This window comes from Thermobia domestica, chromosome 1, assembly GCF_964235325.1.
Source record: "Thermobia domestica chromosome 1, izTheDome1.hap1.1, whole genome shotgun sequence".
Taxonomy (NCBI): domain Eukaryota; kingdom Metazoa; phylum Arthropoda; class Insecta; order Zygentoma; family Lepismatidae; genus Thermobia; species Thermobia domestica.
The window spans coordinates 178,060,169-178,081,011 of NC_137454.1; the positions used below are offsets into that span (position 1 = coordinate 178,060,169).

Here is a 20,843-nt window from a genome sequence, read left to right on the forward strand (position 1 = left end):
TTCAAGATGTGATGGTGCAAGTGTGTATACCTTGAGAACAAGCACAATTGTTTTATGTATACTCTCAAAGGAGAGAGTATTATTCATTCAACATGTGAGAGTGAGAGTGTTTATACCTTGAGAACAAGCAAAAATGTTCTACGAACTCTCAAAAGAGAGAGTCCAGAGAGTCGCCGCATGAATTGAGTGTATTAAGTATCTGTTTCCACCAAGATTAGAAGAGTCCCCAAAATTATAGTGTTTAAATTATCAAAGCATCATAAGATGATTTTAGCAACGTAACACTAAAACTTAGCCGGACAGGCCATGAAAACCACAAGATGAAACAATGGAAAATAATCAATTGCAATCCCTTGGAGCCTAATGGAAGTGAAGTGTCTGTAGTGAACTGCATAGTCCCTAACCGATTCATCATATTCGTTCGGTCGTAAACTTCGCGTATTATTTCGGTATCGTATCAATTCGTATACCACAGTGATTGGGCCATTCTTTTTGTCTAAGTGAAATCTTGTGTTCTTGTGTCCTCACATGTTTGTAAATGTTTTATATTCATTGAAGTTAAAAGTTAAATATAAGTGTTTTGCAAAATATCTTTTTTTAATATGCAATGAAAAATAATATTTAATAACCTCAAAGTGTGCGATTTCTATTGTCTCTTTCTCAGCGAATGGAGGATATTATCTCCTAAAAGTGTACATGGCCTAGAGTAGAATTAAACAGGTAAGGTATTTGTAAAGTGGTGAAATTCAAATGTTTGCTTTCGACTCGACCCACTATCCATCTGGCGTAAATCATGCATTGCTGTCCCACCTTGTATTCTTTTACAGGTATTGACCAGTGTATCTTGGAGCTGACGTACCAGCGACGGTGGGTATATGGCTTATGCCTATGACATGTATAACGCCCGAATCCCAGGACCGTGGGAGTGAGACTATTTGTTTACTTGCCAGTTCCTTATTGGATCTATTAGTCTTTTACAAATGAATGATATTTTTAAGGAAGACCCATAAAAAGATCCAAGGTTCGAATCCCAATGTTATTATATTTGGCTTTCGTCACGGAACCCAGCACCCTTATATCTGTCGCTCCAAACAGAAACACACTACAATTAATAGTAAAATGTGTTTCGACCTCCCAAACTCCCATTATAAATGTCGCCCGATATCACAGGGACAATACTATGAGTCGAACCCCAATACCTTCATAATTATAGATATGTGCATAATGTGGCCTTTTCCTTTATAACAGAAGTTTACAAGCAAATTAAATTAGACTCATAGAATTTAAAATTCATCGTAGAACATGTGAAAGATGGTAAACTTACCTACTTATATTGAAACATCAATAAACACAATAACAAATTTGTTACCAAGTGTCCACCATAACTCCACAGCAGGCACACAATATATATACACATTACAGATCTGCACATTTACCAGTGACTAACGTAAATAATTGGAAGAATTTCTTTCTGCGTGTAATACGACTTATATCGTTGGATTCCGAATTACAGAAAAAGATCAATTACTTATTAAAGCTAGGTAGTATAAATGGGTATTCAAAGTCTACTTTACTAAGTTAGTATAATCATGTAAAAAGGAATTTGTTCCGACAGTTCTGCAACCGAAACCAATGACATTAAGTGGGTCGGATTACCAATATACCCGAGATTGACAATTGCATTACGTAAGATCTTACACAATATGGTTTGCGTACCGCATTGACCTCCCCACCCCCACCCAAAAAAAAAAAAGAAACTTAGGAAAAAGATTCAAGAGCTATTACACTGACCTTAGAAAAAAATCACGGGTTAATGAAACAACATGTAGTTGCCATGAGGATTATATAGGTACTATAAAAAACGCAAAATACGAATTACAGAACATCTCAGGGGTGCCAAAGCAGAACAACTGGTTTTGGGACTGACGAAACATTTGATAGGAACAAATACAATACTGACAATTCAAGAATTTTGGCCACAAATGAAACAGCGATACTGCTTTTCAAAAATTTGTTTATTTGTTTGATGTAAGAATTCCTGAGGGTGTTAATATATCGTCTAAAGTGAGCAAAATTAATTTTGTCTTTAATTTTACCACCAGTGAGGCATCTTATGCATTGAACCAAGATAAATATATAATGGAAATACTGAGCTCTTATATATATAATTATAAAATAGCGCTAGGAAATCAGGCAGTATGCAGAACAGTGTTTTATTACTTACTGGTAAGTAGGAAATAAAAAGACGTAGAAATCGATTACAACTTTGTACAAATGAAAGTTCAGTGGAATTTCTTTCCGATAAACGTTATTATTCTAGTGATAGAATACAATCATAAGGAGTATGAGATATTATAAAGTAGTCATTAGGATCTGGACACACTAACTTCTAAAGGAACTTGAAAGCCTTTTAGTCGTTTTTATTAGTAATGACAATAGTGGCAACTACCATTTAAAGATAAAAACACCAAAATACTACGAATAGACGATTAAAATATAAATACTGTCTTAATCGAATTTTAAACACTATATACATACAGTAGTAGGTAGTAATGTTAAGGATAGAAGTGGTGTTTCGGAGGCGATCGTCAGCTATTTCAGTTTTCAAGAGAAACTTGTCTGTTTTATATAGTGTAAAAATACGTTATAAAACTCACCTATTAACAGATGGTAAAGAGTCCATCCTGTTATTGCTGCTCCTCCCACACCAAGAACAAGTTGTAAGTTTCTCCTTGAATACCACTCTTTTGCGCTGTCTGAAGTTTCATAATGTGCACATCGAACTTCAACATCATTTTGTAATCCTGACAAAATTCGAACGTTCAATAGCCACCTATTGAAAAATTGAAAATCCAGTTTCCATAGTTTAACATTAAGCGCATCAGTCCATAACATATAGATATTGATAAGCATATTAATGTATTTATTAAATATTTTATATGATAATATAGTTATTTACGAATAAAATGGGATACTTCGTACTCTTTTCTGCTGAGAACTTCTTCAAGCTGGTTTTCTCAGAATACCACTGGACTATTCCTTATTTACATCCTTCTGACTTCTTGATTTCCAGCAAACAAAACCCTTCACTTCGACCACATAGCTTTAAGATATCAACACTTCAGAAAGAAAACTTCAAGCACTGAAAAATGAACTATCAACTGCTTATTATTTGTATTTTGTGCTTCAAATGGGAGCTTTTGTTTACCCAAAATCAAAATGAAATCAAAATTAAATCTTTCAGTTTTAAGTTCCATGGTATGCTGTGCCAAAATTCAAGCAGTTAGAAGAATATAAATAAGGAATGGCTCCGTACTTTTCTGAGAAAACATGTTTGAAAATGTTCCCACAGAAGAGAGAACGAAATATCGCATTACAGGTAAATAATTACAATTTAATATACAGAAATACTGAATTAATATATAGATGTACTAGCATAGAAGATGATCCCTCTTCCCCTCCCCTTAAAACGGGAATTTTCAAAAACGCTGATATATGGCTCTACTATTTTAAATGAAGAATTTACGTACCAAGATTCATCTTCCTAAGTTATGAGGTACTCGATTCTTTGCATACATTTTCAGCTCCACCACCACTCCTCCCTTTGGGGAAGTATTTTAACCAGTGTAATATGACAATTAGGCTATGGTCCAGTGATATACCAAAAATTATCAAAATCGGTCCAGTGGTCTAGTAAGAGTTCCCAAACATCGTTACATCGTATATATAGAAGATGCCTCCCTTGCCGCCCCCCTAAAACGCGAATTTTCATAAACGCTAGGTCACGGATTCCATTATTTTAAATGAATTATTTATGTACCAAGTTTATTTTCCTAATTTGTGAGGATTTTGATATACTCAATATTTTGCATAATTTTGAATCGCCCGCGCCCTTCTTAGGGTAACACTAACCAAAGTAACATGATAAAAACAAAAGTTACGCTGAGGTCTACTCATGAACCAAAAATCATCAAAATCGGTCAAGCAGTCTAGGATGAGTTGAGGGACAAGCATCGTTACATTAATTGATATACATATCAACTCTTCCTAGACTACTTGACCGATTTTGATGATTTTTATATATAGAGTGTTCCAAAGCAATTCCGACAACGTTTGAGAGGTGATTCCTGACACCGAGATAAGACAAAAAATATAGACCAACCTGGGTGGACAAATGCTTTTTTTCAGAGTTATAGGCTGCCAAAAACATGAAAAAATTAACTTTAAAGGTCCATAGGTTCAAAACTATGGGACCTACCGTACTCGGGTCAAGACTTCACTTAGAAACTTGTATGTGCCCCATCACAATACCCAAGTTTCAGAATCCTGCTGTACTCACGCAACAATTTTTATAGAGGGAATTTGGCTATGGGCATATAATTTGAAGTACTCACCAACTTCAAAATCGTTGGCACTTCTATAAAAATTATTGTGGAAATACCGCGGGATTCTGAAACTTAAATATTTGGATAGGGTACATACTAGTATAATCAAGTATAGGCAATAATGAAAGGATAACACAGAGAACATATATTAACATAAAGAAAAGAACAGGGTGAAGTCGCATTTGCTGCCAATTCTGAAGAAATTTTGAAGCCACACGACTGAAATACGGCTTACGTCTTGATAACCGCCTCATTTTAAGGAATTCAAAAATGTATTTCTTAATCATGTTCAGAATTTACAAGTACTGTACTGTAATACTTAGTATTGCAATACACAGATACTTATCAATTTAACGGAAACACCTGGAAAAAGTGTCTTTACCAGATTAATATGTGGTTGGATCACCTTCCGCCCTCAGAACAGCTCTGATGCGACGTGGAATAAAGTCATAGAGATCTAAAACGCTAGCTAGTGGAATATTAAATTATTCCGCATCCACTGTATCACTCAGTTTCGTGAGAGAAGATACAGGCGAAAATGTGCCTTGGATTCATATGTCCAAAACATTTCCCGACGTTCCTTAAACTACACTCCAGCAGTGTGAATGATCACATTATTACTTTAGGATATGACATCATTGCCGGGTTACAACATCTGGATCACAGAATGCACATCGTTCCCTAAAATAGTGACTCAATCATGGGCAGTAATGCGAACCGTAAGCGTTAGCACACTGAACTCACTGAAAGTTAGGATATTGTGACTAACAATAACGTAGAGCCACCGACATACTTCACCGTTTGGGAAAAACACTGCAAAGCATATGCTTCTTTCATCACGCATAAACATAACGTGGTTTGAAATAATGTAATCGATGACTCATCCGACCGTATCACGCGTTTGCAGTTATCAGGGGTCGGTGCTGGATGTTCGCTGCATCCTTGGCTCGTGATAAATAGTGATGGTCCCTTATCAGAGGTTTTGCCCGTTCAACCTAACTCCGTATATTGACGCCACGTAACTCGGCTGTACACGGCTGTAAGGAAATACTGATTGAGTTCTGCCACTTACATCATAGTCGGATAACATTCTGAGTAAGAATCGGCTTCGATGCTAGGTGAAACCTGTCAATGAGGGTTTTCTTCGGAACCACTCTTCCTATAAATAATGACCGATGTGGTTTTGCCACAAGTTTTGTAGACCCCGTCATAGTCAGTGTTCCGTGCGACACACCCAACAACACACTTGTCACTTTCGTCACCCTCGCACCAACACTTTGCCCTCTGAAAATCATACTGTTTGACAATTTTACAACGGCATCATCTGCTAAGTTCACTGCACACTGCCGTTCTACTGGTCCTCATGTAGTCCTGAGTTTGCTCTAACACACCGCCACCAATAGCTAGGCGCTGCGGTCGCTAAATCAGACATCTGACGTGTTTCCAATTAGAGGGGTTTCCATTAAATTGATAACTATCTACAGATTTAAAAGAGTAAGAAAATATAATATTTTAAAAAAAAACGTTCATGAATGAGAGTAGAGTGCTTTCAAAAGACCTGATTTACATCTTTACAGTTAATTGTTTTAAAGAAAATAAAATTATACAGATACCTGTGTTGACAGATGCTTCTTCTAAGAACTGTTACAACCATGTCTATTTTTGGTAGTTAAACTTCACGTTTTTCTGTAAAGGAAAAAAAGAAGTTACCAATGCAGTTCAAAAAAGCAAACAGGCCTTTATTTACACTATTTGTGTGAACACTTACCGATTCAATACTTCAGATAATAACTCGATAATGTATTTCATATAGTTATTTGATTGATTGAGTTTACTTGGGGAAAGATGAAGAGAGTAGGGCAAAGGGGGGGGGGGTTGTGCTATAGCTATTACATTTGTAAATAAATTGCATTATACAGGATGTTTCAAAAGTCCCCTAACATAGGGTAATTCTGTTATTATCAGAACTACAATAAAATGTAAGAAGGAAAACAGTCTCCAAATATGATTTTTGCAATCTAAAGTTAAGATTTTTTTTTTTTTTTTTTTTTATGTCGGACGAGTTGTCTGGGCTGTAAACTCTTTCTGCGCCCAATGTTAAATGAAAATGCAACGTTTCCATTTACCTGGACCCAAAACATAAGTGAATGAAGTTACTGTCTTTTACGCTGTGTCGATGGCCAGCCCCCATTTCAAACAGTAACTTCATTTCGATGATCTTGAAGTTATGCTGGCGTCTACTATTACTCCAATGTTCTCCGGATTGCTGCCAGAGTGAATGTTGCTGTGCTCAGGATTGCTGTGTTTCGTTACCATATAGCGGTAACATCTTTAGAGCTATGGGTTGGAGCGTGCTGGTCGTACATCTTAAGGAATTGCTGTAACATTGTTACTGGTTATTGGTTGTTGTTATTGGCCAATAGCGTGCTCTGATGTTGCCGGTGGAAACTGTTCTCTGATTGGCTGTTGGTTCTTTTCGTACTGAGAAGCTAAAGCCAGATGTCAGGTACATGATAACCTTCGTCTCCGTTGATGGAGGGCTTGTCTGTACGAATGAATAGAGAACTTCATGTATTTTCCTGTCCCAGAACTGTTTGCTTTTCTTTAGAACTTCATTTTGCTCCTACATAGCCGCATGAGTGTATTGTATGCAGTGTTCGGCTATTGCAGATTTTTCCAGTTGTTTCAGTCTGGTGTGTCGCTGGTGTTTTCATTCTGTCTTCAATATTCCTTCCCGTTTCACCTATGTATAAGTGGCGTTACATTCACATGTGATCTTATAGATGTCCGGTGTCTTTAATCCCATAGGTCTTTTGGGGTTGGTAGTAAACTCTTGATCTTCGGTGTGGGGGCAGTGTACCGTCTTGATGTTGAATTTCTTCAGCAGTCTTGTAGTTGATTCGAGGTTTTTCCCATGTATAGAATAACTGCAATATTTTCATCTGCCGTATTGTATCATTTTGTGGTGCGATTTCTGTTTCTGTATTTTCTCTAGTTGACTTGATCTGTTTCGACGAATATCCGTTGAATTTGAATACCGTTTACAGGTGAGAGAGTTTTATGCTTATATTATCTGCATCTGCTATTTGGTGTGCTCTGTGTATTAGAGTATTTAACACCCCCATCTTCTGTGCATCGAGGTAGAGATCAGTGTGCGTGGGTTTTCTGTAGATTGAGTGGCCTAGACTTCCATCTGGTTTCTTGTATACGAGTACATCCAAGAACGGGAATCTCCTTCTGTTTGTTTCCATTGTGAACTGAATGTTGTGGTGTATAGCATTCAGATGTTGTAAGGATTCTTCGAGTTTCTGTTTGTCATGGGTCCATATGACGAATGTATCGTCTACATACCTGTAAAATACTTTAGGTTTATATGTTGCCGCTTCCAGTGCCTGGTGTTCAAAATGTTCCATACAGAAGTTTACAATTACTGAAGAGAGAGGAGAACCCATTGCCACTCCATCGCTTTGTTCATAGAAATTGCCGTGGTAACTGAAGTAGGCAGACGTTAAAGTGTGTCTGAAGATATGAACTATGTCCTTGTTGAGATATGATTCCAGGAGTTTAATAGAACCCTCTAGTGATACCCTCATGAAGAGAGAAACCACATCGAAGCTGACGAGTATGTCTTCTGCGTTCGTCTTGATGCTGTGTAGTAACTGTACGAAATGGCTGGAGTTTCTGATATGGTGTGTACACTCTCCTGTATGTCTTCCAACAAGATGTAAGTTTAAACCCTATTTAGAAAACTTACTCGCGCACTGTTGTAGTACACATATATTTTATGTTAAACATAATTTTGTATATGCAAGTGAAACAAACATTTTACATCTGGACCATTTAAGTACCCATAGTAGATCCTGAATACATATATGAAATATGCATATTTTTACAGTACCTGCAAAATGTTTATGTTTCAACTATAAATAGCATAAAAAATATACATTTAAAAAAGGTCGTCAACAAAGGCAGGAAATCTTGACGAGTCAGAATATGTGGATGAAAATTAGAAAGTAATGACGCCTTTTGTTTATTATTATTATTATTATTATTATTATTATTATTATTATTTGGCTCAAGCTTTCTTTCTGCATAACATTTATTGAGTCGGGAAATAAATTGTAAGCAGACGAAAGGGATTTTGAAAGGCGGCATGCGAATGTAAAGTATTTCTTACCGAGAAAGTAATTTCCAATCTTGCAATGAAATAGAATATAAAAATTTTACTCTCAACATACAGCAGGAGAAAAATAAATTGGAGTATGGCTAGCACGAATTGAGTGACAAACGGTCCTATTGTTGCAAAAATTAATATAAAAACATTAAGGGATTAAAATTAACACTTAAGCCTTTGAAAATATTATCGATTAAATTAAAAATTTATGTCAGAAAAAAAGTAACGATTAAAATTAACTTCAAAATTAACTAACTACAGCTAAAATTAAAAATGACGATTTCCCATGATATGCAATGAGAATTGTCTTGAGTGGTGAAAGCTGATATAAAATTTAATGCATAAAATTAAGGGCATGGAAAAAATGAGTCTATTATTATGAAATGTTACTGTTTTTAAACTAAACTGATAATTGATACACAGCAAAATTAAAATACCATACACCAGAAATATCCACTTCCCATAGTTTTTTAGAAAGAATTTAACGATCTTACAACGTCCATGTAATTTTTAAACTAAACTGCGTGACAAACTTCTTGGCATTTGAAGGCGGCGCTTCAAGTTCCCTTTAAATGATGCTAGCAATTGAGAAGGCTGCGGTATTGCCACGTTTATTTTGTACATATTTACTTCAGTTTACGCATCGGGGCGAATTACCTTTCACTGCGTGTTTCACTTTTTAGTATTATTTGAATACGAGTGCTTAACAAAAATAAATCAAAGAGTTCAATTGTTTTGCTGAATCGGCAATGCCAGAATGTCATTCGGAAGACCAGATTCAAGACCCCGGAAAAGCTACCGTGGCTGAGGTACTTTCAATGACTGTTCCTTATTAAATTAAATGACCAGAAAATGCCGGAAGCATTTGTTGAATCATTTTCTCATCTTTGTCTTAAACTAGTTGACGAACTTCAAACCCCAATAGGAATGTTATTCTTTATAGTCAGAGCTTTTTAAGTGTACTGTTTCTTTTCAATACGCTTCGAATTTCTAAAATTCTTTCTTTCTTTTGTTTAACCTATTAATCGCAGTCTGTAGTTGCTCGTGTTAACAACTGCTCTGAGAGATCAGATTCGTCTAGCCAAAACAAATGCTCATATTGCTCTAAATTGTTTTTCCCTTCTTTCCTCCTTCCTGCAGGTTTTTTTTTTGAGGGCCCTTTCTGTCCATTCGTCGTGTCCGTGTCGAAATGCATCCAAAGAGTTCACTTTGTGAGTGAATGAGGAGCCTTCCGTGTGGTTCAACTTCTCGTTTCAGTCGAACGTGTTTTTGTGTGCGTATTTCGTGTGTGATAAAAGTTATTGTTAATATTTTTGTGTTGAATATTTTATTATTTCAACATAATGTCACTTAGCAAACCAAGTACCATCACAGACACTGACGCCAGTAAGAAAAAGCGACGGGTGTTACACAGCCGGGCAAGAAACATGGTTTTCTCGGTTTATATATACACTTTAAAAGGCTGTTGAATGATGCCGTACGTGTTATGAGTTCCTTTACCATAAAATATTGAATCACGTGCTTCTTCAGACGAAAGGTAGAATAATTAATGTTTTACTGATTCTTGTTCGTCATAATTAAAAATAATAATCAATGTTGTGAAATATATCCCGACTATCACTGAGCGGCACGTTAATCCTACAGTTCGAATCCCGCCTCGGATATGGATGAAATATGTTTATTTGATTAATTTAGTTCAATGAATGGGTTTGGTACTGAGCAGTGATAATTTCACGGGGTGGTCTGTAGGGGAAAGTCCTCCCGGAAGATTGGCATAACTAACGGGCCCGCAATGCGGGGAGGGCCATGCCAAAAGGGGACCCATTTAAGTTTCAAAGATTAACTTTATAATGTTAGCACGTTAAAATATACTTTTCAGGTTTTATGTTATTTTAAATTATTGGCTAATTACTGTTCTGTAGCCTTTTAATATTTTCAGGTTAATGCTTAAAAAGTTGTTTAATTTACCTTACGACAGCGAAGACTATGTATTGAGACTGGAATAATAAACAAAAAGGATTTGTCAATATCCAATAGTTTTTAGCTGGGAGTATACCAAACTTTGCTTTCTTACTCTGGCAAGAAAGAAAAAAATAACTAGGCCTTTAGCTACCTTGATACAGGAAGTTGCTTTTCAGCGTCACTATTCATTAGTGTGAACATGCTTGTTTCAATTTCATTGTTGTGTGTAACAATTCAGTAAAGTGTTTTAAATAATCAATCTTAATTCGCAAGCGCAAGCGCGTCAAGCGCAACTTCATTCGAGAAGAGGAACAAACAACTCAGAAACTATAAAAAATTTAAGCATTTTTCAAAAGTGGTGCGCATGTTACAAGTTCAAGCAAAACCTATATTGCATCGAAAATGCCCTACATTCAAGTAATAATAATAATAATAATAATAATAATAATAATAATAATAATAATAATAATAATAATAATAATAATAATAAATGGGCAAATTTGTATAATTTGAGCAAGTAGTGACAATCTACATGGAACTTTTAGAATTCAAAGAACGCTTTCTATTTTGAATAAATTTTAAATGCCTTCATGAACATGGAAAGGAGATGCATTTTGACATTTTCGGGGGAGGGGGGACAGAAACAGAGATGAGTCACTCAAAGTTTAAAAAAAATGAGAGAGAGAGAGAATAATTTCTTAGCAAGCATTTGTCTCATTTGTTAAAGCAGAGAAACGTCTATCCCCTGCCACCTGGTCGCGCTGTAGTTCGTCTGCTTAGCCAAGCGATATCCCACACCCCTTAACCGGTTGGCAGACGTCGCGTCAGAGCTTGCATTTTATTCGTTTAGCTGAAATGCCAAGATGTTTGCACAGGCTTTCATATATAGAATTCAATGAATTTTTGTAACATGCAAATATCAACAGGGGAACATTGTTTGACTACTCTGCAATACTACGAGATTAGCAGTGTTGCCAACCATTCATACACTTGCATTTTCTTTTAATGGCACTAGGCCAGATCATTACATATTTTAAATCTACATATTAAACGAAAAATTACAATACATTTATTTTTGTGTTACAAAATAAGGACACTATAGTATCATAAAAATCCAAATTTAGGAGGCCTCTACAACAGTTGTAACCCAAGTGAAAGAAAGGTGTCAATGCATAATGGAAGTACATTGTGTCAAATACTATGTCCATGATATGCCTCATTTGTAACAAAGTAAGAACAATGTTACAAGAGATAGAAAATTTGACTTTCTTCAAAAACGTTTATTTCGGAGAAAGGCTTCGATAAGTATCACAACTAACCATACAAGTGGTTCACAACAAACATAAAGATTGTAATGTCGATCACAGGAATTTGATATCTCAACTTGTTCCGGAGATATGCGTAGAGATTGGTAGACTAGTTAAAATGACGTAGTTGTGAGAAATTGTTTTAAAAAATGTTGCTTTCGTCTGCTTCTATAGCATTGCTACAACAGTTCTTGGTAGTTGTAAATTACAAGTTCTTTAATAGAACTGGTATTGACATTGTATATTATGGGTATGAGTTCAGAAGAAAGATATATATGTTTAAGAAGGTTAATTTATACTAATGCCTTATAGTAGAAAAGGAAAGAAATGTGTGAACACTACAAAAACTGTATTATGACTTAGAGGAAGTAAACTGCTATAGCCGAATAAACTCTGTATAATCTGTAAGCATATGAAACGCACCATTACAATCTCTGCCCTTTTCTCTCCAGCTCAAACACTCTTCAGTGGATTTCAGTCTGGGCAAGTTTCTATTTTGATCATTTGTTTCATTTTATTCGAATCTTCAATTCAGTGATTTGGTTCTGGTTTTGAGAACGTACGTTTTCTCTAGGTTCGCTACTGGCATCGACTCACTGATGGCTATTGCTTTTCAGTTTGAGCGGTAGTGTGGTTTTGAGTTGACGTCATGTGCTGTGATAGTGTTCTTCTAAGTTCGTTACTGGTATCGAGTCGCGTGCTGATTTGTTTATGGTTGTTGCTTTTCTGTTTGAGCGCGAAAGTTTGGATATGACTTGAAGCCATGTACTGTGCTTCGTTGTTACATGTACATTTCGCGTGTTTAAGCGTGTTGCCTTTTTACTGTGTTAAGCTGATTTCCTAGAGGCATATGTCTAATTTGGTGGATGTTTCTTTTGATACAGAACAAACTAGCAATTTATTTATATCGGTTACCAATTAAGTGAAGCGAAAACAGGCAAAACTGCGTTGACTACAAAACCCGAACGAAATAACTATGAAATTTCGTACACCTCAGGTGGTAAACTTCCAAAACTTTTAGAACAAAGAAACGTGATCTTTTGAAAGATAAAATTAAGGAACTTGAAGATAATAGTGAAAACAAAAACCTTCGGGATATGTATAAGGGCATCAACGAATTTAACAAAGGATATCAACCTTGTGCTTATATATTAAAGGAAGCCGATGGAACAACTATCACTAATACAGATAGCATCTTAAACAAATGGAAAGATTTCTTTGACGATTTGCTTAACACGTAGCCAAAACCTAATGTTTCTGGAGAAAGGGAAATGCACACAGCAGGACCTATATTCCAGAGTTCAACCGAACAAAAGTAGAAATCACTATAAAGAAACTAAAGAAACATACATCTTTGGGTGTAGACGAATTAGGGCTGAGTCAATTTTAGCTGGAGGAAAAAAATTGTGGAACAAGATACACAAACTCATTCTCCTTATCTGGAATAAGGAGAAATTGCCACAAGAATGGAATCAATCATTGTTCCAATTCACAAGGAAGGCGACAAAACTGATTGTAATAGTTATCGAGGCATTTCTCTTCTATCAACATCCCTTAAAATACTCTCAAACATTCTATTAGCAAGATTGACCCCATATGCAAATGAAATTATTGTAGATTTATCAGTGCAGATTTAAACGAAACTGATCAACTATGAACCAGATACTTACCATTCGACAAATATTCGAAAAGAAATGGGAATACAATATCCGGTATATCAATTATTCCCCATTTTAAAAAGGCTTACGACTCGGTTAGAAGACAAACATTGTACAACATTCTTACAGAATTTGGAACACCGAGGCAGCTAGTTAGACTAATTAAGATATGTTCAATGAATCCCAAAATGAAGTTTACGTAGCAAAAGTCTTGTCCACGAGCATCCGGGTCGAGAATGGCCTGAAACAAGGAGACGCATTGTCACCACTTTTTCAACTTTGTCCTGGAGTACGCTATAAGGAAAATCACAGATAGCAACTAGGGCCTAGAGCTGAATGGTTTGCATCAGGCAATGGCGTACGCTGATGTAAATTTAATAGGGGATAATAGGTCATCAATAGAAAAAATGTAGAGGTCTTATTAAACGCTTACAGGGAAATGGGTTTCGAAGTAAATGCAGAGAAAACTAAATAAATGGAAGTTTGTCGAGATCGAAATACTTCAAACTATGGATGCTTTAAAGTATCAAATAATACTTTTGATAAAGTGGAGGTACTTTCAAATACCTAGGATCAATATTAACAGAACAAAACCATATTCACGAATAAATTAAATGTCGTCTAAAAGCCGAGAATTCATATTATTATTCAGTTCAAAGTCTTTTGTCGTCGCGAATTCTGTCGATGATGTTGAAGCTTAAAATATATATAAAACGATAATCATGACTGTTGTGCTGTATGGTTGTGGAACATGGTCGCTTACTCTGAGGGAAGAACGTAGACTGAAAGTCAGGGTTGGCAAAACCATGGTTTTTATTGAAAAAAACAAAAAAACAGTTTTCTGGGGGGTTTAAACCAGGCTTGTTCGGTTTAAACCAGGCTATTTTTTTTGGGGGGGGGGGAGGTTTAAATGATTTGCTCGATGTATCTATATCACATATGGACAGAAATAAGTTTGTTTCGCCTTGTTGTTATTATACATCAATCGGGTTGTGCTGGAAGGGGTCACATAAGCTTAAAGCGGAATCCAAACCGCTTCTCGGCTTACATCCGAGATAAATTGTCCTCCATTTGAACTCGAAACCAGAACTAGCTACAAAGCGATACATCTGCCGACTCACTCACAAAGACTCCTAATAAATATATGTTGTACTGATCTTTACATATTGGTTAATATAATTGTGAAGAGCCATTTCAGAAGGACAAAAAAATAAACAGTTGCACAAATGAAACTATTATACAGAATTACAAATGAGCAATTTCAAAACACTGCACAGTACAGAAGAACTAATTTAGTCCAAGTTAGTTCACTACGAATTTTACAGTCCAAGTTAAAGAAATACGACGACTTAATTTGCATATCAGTAAGAAAAGTGAATACAGATGCGAATTATTTCAGTACACTTTGGTTCTGACCCATTTATACATAAATAGATACCAAAGATCTTCTGATTTCAATAAATGCCTCTCGTTGGGTTTGTATAACCCTCCCCTCCCCTTTCAAAAAAAGTACGGTACTTCGATATAGTTTATCAACAGTAAACATTATTAAAACGAAACAATATTTACAATTTTTCTTTGATTGCAACTGCATAACAATAATAACAAACTATAAAAAACACACACACACAAAAGAAACATTCATAACTAATAAGAAGAACAAAAGTTGCTTTGCAGCATAATCTCTTTGAGTACTGAATGGGGAACTTAGGTCTGAATATAATACGAATAATATACGGGAGTGAAACATGATAACACACAAATGTGTTTTCATCAAGATTTTACGAACACTTACACTTTTACGAACATTTTTCGTTTTTTGGTTTAAACCATTAAAAAAAAAGAAAAACAGCTGGTTTAAACCAGCCAACCCTGCTGAAAATATTAGAGAACAAAATCCTAAAACGAATTTTCGGACCCAAGAGGAACGGGAATGGGGGAAACTTCACAACGAGGAACTACATAATTTAACTGTCGTTAATCAAACATTGTTTGGGTCATCAAATCTAGGAAACTCAGATGGGCAGGTCATGTAGCCAGAATGGAAGAAAGAAGAAACGCTCTCAAAGTTTTAACTAGAAGTCCAATCGGAAAACGTGCATTATGAACACCTAGGTGCAGATAGGAGGACAATATTAAGATGGATCTCGCAAAAATAGAAATACAAAGTAGAAACTGGATCCAGTTGGCTAAGGATAGAAGTCAATGGAGAGCTTTTGTGAACGCGGCATTGAACTCCGGGTTCCATAGGAAATAGTTATCAATTAAGTTAATAGACCCTTTTTTCAGTTGTTATTCGTCCTAGTGATCAGCGGAGACATTCCTGTAGAGTGAAACCTGTCTATGTTGGCTACCATCGGTTCCATTGAAAAGCGGCCAACTTACAGAAAATAAGTGTGATTGCTGTATTTTTAGAATAGGAATTCTAGTCTTACTTACTTGATTGTAAAATTTTAATAAGCAATGGCACGACAGCTATTTTTAAATTATGTATATAGATTAATTATAACAATATACAGTACTAGAAAAAAATACTGCAATAAGTTTAATAGAGTATATGTACTTTTCTCTTTCTGAAAACTATTCTGGTACACTGAATTATTTGGATTGAAAACACAATAACACAAACAACCATAAAATAGAAACGTATGTTCGCAGTTTATTGTATTTGATGTAGTACACCGAGTTATTCAGACTGAAAAAAAGAAAAGCAAAATTATAAATTGAACAATTTATATGCAGTTTATATGATATTTTTCGAAAAAGAGCGAATCAGTTATTAACAGTAAATTTATTCATGGTGTTTCATTCTAGACGTATTTCTTTTATTCTTTTTGGAGCATATGCACATTCTAATTTTGTAGTTAGCTACCTCTTCTTAATGAGCAACAAGTGCTTCCCTCGGAGCAAAAGATGCTTTGAGAAGTCTTAAGGGAATTCATTTCAAAGCCTCCACTACCTTTTGACAAACCGTCAGGTGTCAATAGTTGAAAACTGAGATGGTTAGTACCTTGAGAATTTTCCGGAATTATTAAAGCTCTCCAGTGATGAAAGGAGCCAATATAATTAATGGTTTTACCAAAACAGACAGGATAAACAAATACGTACAACCACTTTCTAAATTCCTGTACGTGCTTCATCTTATTCAAATTTTCCTTCACCAATTCTTTATAAGGGTAATACTCTGGCCAGTGACCTCCAAGAACAAATCATGGGAATCCATGTTTCTCTGTCTTCAGTCACAAATACAGAACATCTTCCTCTCATATGGGAATACGAAAGAGTTAAGAAAAATAACAAAATAGTATTTTGCATGGCCAAGATACACAGGTAAATTTATCATTATCAAAGGTAAACTTTGCTTCAATGTGACTAACTTCCAAGATACAGGCGGCCAACTTACAGAGCAATAGAGATATGTGGTTATTCTTGCTGTAGTTTTTTTTTGTTATGTTATATATTGCATAGGCTATTTAAAGTTTTGATAAATTTAGGGCCGTGTTACGATAGAAAGTTGGCATGGTTCTAATTCTATCAGCATTTTAACCTGGCAATGTTTAAAATAATTAGACAGGAGTCCATGTAATTTTTCTTTAAAAAAAAAAAAAAAAAGAAAAAATAATTTTGGTAGTTTCTGTTCACATTAGGTTAGTTTATGCTAGATTATGTTAGTGTAGGAGTCCAGGATAATTTTCGAAAACAATTATAGAACTTCGTTTATTTCTATTATTATTAGGTTAATTTAGGTTAGGTTATGTTATGTCTAAGTACTTGCATCTTCCATTTTTCCTGTAAGTTTTGCATTTTTTACGTATTTCTGGAACCCTTCCGCTAAATATTTACCAAATAATTTTAGAAAAATTGCAATCCAAACCATCATGATATCTACTTGATTCGATTCATGAAGACCTAGTTCCTGGTGATATTTAAAGAGCTGTTTCGACCAGCTCTAACGAATCGATACATTGAGTGAAATGACTGAAGTGAAAACCTACTCACATCTTAGTTAGATATGTGTTTAGCGTTCCCTTCAGCAGCGAGGCTATATGAGACATGAACCTACAGCTTACCGTGGAGTATGAACATGAGGTACAGTCGGGAATCGAGCTCAGGTCTCTTAGGCCAAAAGCGCGTAGGTTATCCACATAGCCACGACAGACCTCGTCAAGCACGTCTAATAAAAGTGTTAATTTTAATAGAGCACGAGTGTAAGTTATTTAAAAGCAATTTTGTAGCGGAAGGAGTCTACTAATACTCTAACATAAATTTTAAAGATATTAAAACATGATTTTCTGTAGAAATTATGTTTGCCCACCAATTGCCAATGTGACCAGTGATGGGTTTCCATGAAAATTATACATCTGTAGTAATAATCTGGTAGCCTGCATAATCTCAATCTGCATGCAAATCACATTCCCATGACTTCTTGGAAACGTCAAGGTAAAAGAGAGGCAATCTTTCGACACAGTTGAATCGGGTACATTAGTTTGAATCTTATTGGATAGGCTGACAGGCGCCTATGTTTAGCAGAAGAGGTCCAACTCTTTTTCTGAAAAAAAAAAAGTTACAATTTTGGTAATTTCTGCTCACATTCGGTTAGTTTAGTTTATGTTATATTAGTGTAGGGGTCCCACATAATTTTCCAAAAATGATACAATTTCGCTTATTTCTACTAATATTAGGTTAGTTAAGGTTAGCTTACGTTAGTTTGTTAGGTTAGATCACAATTTAGACAAAAACAAAATACTCGGTGATTCTGGAGCCAAGAAACGAGTAGGGTAGTAGTATATATATAACTATCGGAATATGTTCAGAATAATGGTTTTCAGTCAAGTGTAGAACATATATGTAGTCTTAGAAATGTACGGACATATTACACTATTTATATTAGAACACACTGCATAAATATCTAATATACCTTCTTGAAGTATTACTGAATGTTACGAGATTGTAATAATGCAAGCACCTCCTCGCAAAAGAAAATGTGAGATCATACCTACAAATAGTGAAGACGTAACATACTCCAGTAATTAATTCGCATTACCAACGAAAAGTCAAGCTTATAATAATCAGAAAGTATTTCTTCTTCTTCTTTTCTTCTTCTTTTAAAACTTCTGCTACAAAAAGTGTTGCCAACAACCTCTCAAGAAAAAAGGCTAGTTGGCCATCAGAAATAAGCATTTTTACGCAAAAAGAAAAAAAAAAGCTAGATTTTGGACTGCTAACCTATAACCAGTGGCGTTGGTAGTATTTTTCAGCTGGGGGAGAAATGCTGTCTTGAAAATAGACACTGGAATGTAACATAGGTACGATAATACGAATATATGTTTGTAATGCAACAATAATTTGATTTGATTGGTTAATAATAATAATAATAATAATAATAATAATAATAATAATAATAATAATAATAATAATAATAATAATAATAAAGCTGTAAACAGTTTCGTGAGAGTAAAATTTCCATCTATTAGAGGCATCTTTGTTTACATCTTTAGATTAATTAATCTCGTGTCAGTTAAGTGCTAAATTTTGGTCTGGTGCAGAAATTTTCAACCACTGAAATCAGAATTAAAAACATATAAAATTGTAAAAATTGCACTGCTCACAATGACTATTTTTGAGTACATTTTTTTACAATTTTATATACTGGTACATATAGTATTTTTAACTATATTGGACGTGGTCACACGGACACTATTAAAGAATCTTAAAGCTACTTAAATCACTTGGAAACGAGGAAATTAAAATTATATATTTAAAAGCCCAGTTCTGGTGTTGCAGTGCTATTTAGAACTACAAACTTTGTAGCACTTTGTAGTAGAAAGTAACTTGTACATTATAAAACAGGCTACATAATTAAGTAAAAATAAGAAAATATATTTTTTCTACCTACTTGACTTCGTACCAGAAATGGGAAAATGGAATTTTTACTAAATACTTCATAAAATTTATATAGAAAATTCAATTACACTAATTATTCAGAGTTATTTGTATTTTACCACACTTACTTCAGTATATCCAGTTTGTTATTACATTACACCTCTCTTCCTAATTTCATTATATTCACTTCACTTCACACTAATAAAGTACGACACAATTGATAAGAAATAATTCAAGTTTATATTGAGTTTTAAGTGCTATTTTGTAATTTAAATAATTGGTTATAATACGCATAATATTTTCACTTACGGAATTCTACATTTATTTCTTTTCAAAATTGACCAATAGTATCTTTTCTTCCGCTTGTCTTTGATATGAATTCTCTTGCAATGGTGTTTAAGTCTGGTCGCTACACATATGCAATAACAGCAGATGAGCCAATCTTTCCTGCGTCATGGACGTCCTCAAATATGACGCAAATAGCTGAATGATCTTTCGCATATGCTCAAGAAGCTGGCATAGTGAGAACGAAAGCTCCTAGACGAACAACTTGGTCGAGAAGGCTGCGAACAGTTTGGGTTTCAGCACTAATAGTTTTTAATATTCTGATGATCGTCAGCGACTCAGTCGTCAAGGTAGGTGGAAGCAGCCTGAGCTGAGCTCATAATCTATCCAGGTTAAAATCCGACGAATGAACTCCCAATTCCTGCTTCAAATAATCTCTTGAGAGAGGCCCACCAGAACATATAGCTTCTTCACAAAGTATCTTCTAGAGTTTTATGAGTTGTTTGAGGCCTGGCTGATTGAAACGACGTTGCACTTCATTCAACAAATAGTCAATGATTTCGAAGTACATTTTTGGAAGATTTGATACAGGTTCTAGGGTAAATGCTATAGAAGGATTATCAGTCTCCTCCAACCTAATTGGTGTTGTTTGATCTTGATGAAGTGGGCAATTTTAAGTGTAGTCTGTCTGCATTTTCCTTTTACTTCCTTATAGATGTTTTCAAATGCACTGTCCATTCGCAGGTTTCTCAGAGTGTCCTCTAGATAAAATCACTGCTGCTCTTTGAGCTCCAGAAGCAGCAGCTTCAGAATTTTGAAGCACTTTCGCCAGTTGTTCGCAAGGTACAAAAGCACGTATACTGACTATCAGAAAAAATATCATTCCGAATTTGTTCATTCGTTTCAAATACCCTTTTAGAATTACTTTTGATCATCATTTGGACCACTTGTATTACTGATGGTTCTTTTCCAACGTGATTTGAATTCGTTTGTAGTAGATTGAAATCTGTCCTACTCGCTCGCCTAACACACCAGTGAGTAGTACAAACAGGCAGCGAATATTTAGAATTACTTTCGTTGATAGTTTTACAGGGTTCAAGAACAATGTCGGCGTGCGTGTGTTGTCTATCGTTTTGCTGAATCCAGGTTGATGTTTCAAACGTCTTTCACTATGACCCGCACGTCACAC

General features: G+C 35.2%; 1 protein-coding gene across 5 annotated transcripts in view; it reads right to left on the reverse strand.

Annotated features, from left to right (window-relative positions):
- The window catches only part of shop (sulfite oxidase), a 65,267-nt gene extending 46,669 nt beyond the window's left edge, over positions 1 to 18,598 (reverse strand). For 2 of the 5 annotated variants that reach the window (XM_081766989.1, XM_081766996.1), the window contains exons 1-3: positions 18,405 to 18,552; positions 5,999 to 6,071; positions 2,658 to 2,833 (exon numbers count right to left, since the gene is read on the reverse strand). In XM_081766989.1, coding sequence (XP_081623115.1) covers positions 2,658 to 2,833; positions 5,999 to 6,039 — 217 coding nt within the window. In that variant the 5' untranslated portion in view covers positions 6,040 to 6,071; positions 18,405 to 18,552. Of the gene's footprint in view, positions 1 to 2,657; positions 2,834 to 5,998; positions 6,072 to 17,801; positions 17,921 to 18,404 lie in introns of those variants that run through there. The other 3 variants (XM_081766999.1, XM_081767006.1, XM_081767013.1) reach the window with 3 other exon arrangements.
- Between the last annotated feature and the right edge of the window lie 2,245 nt (positions 18,599 to 20,843).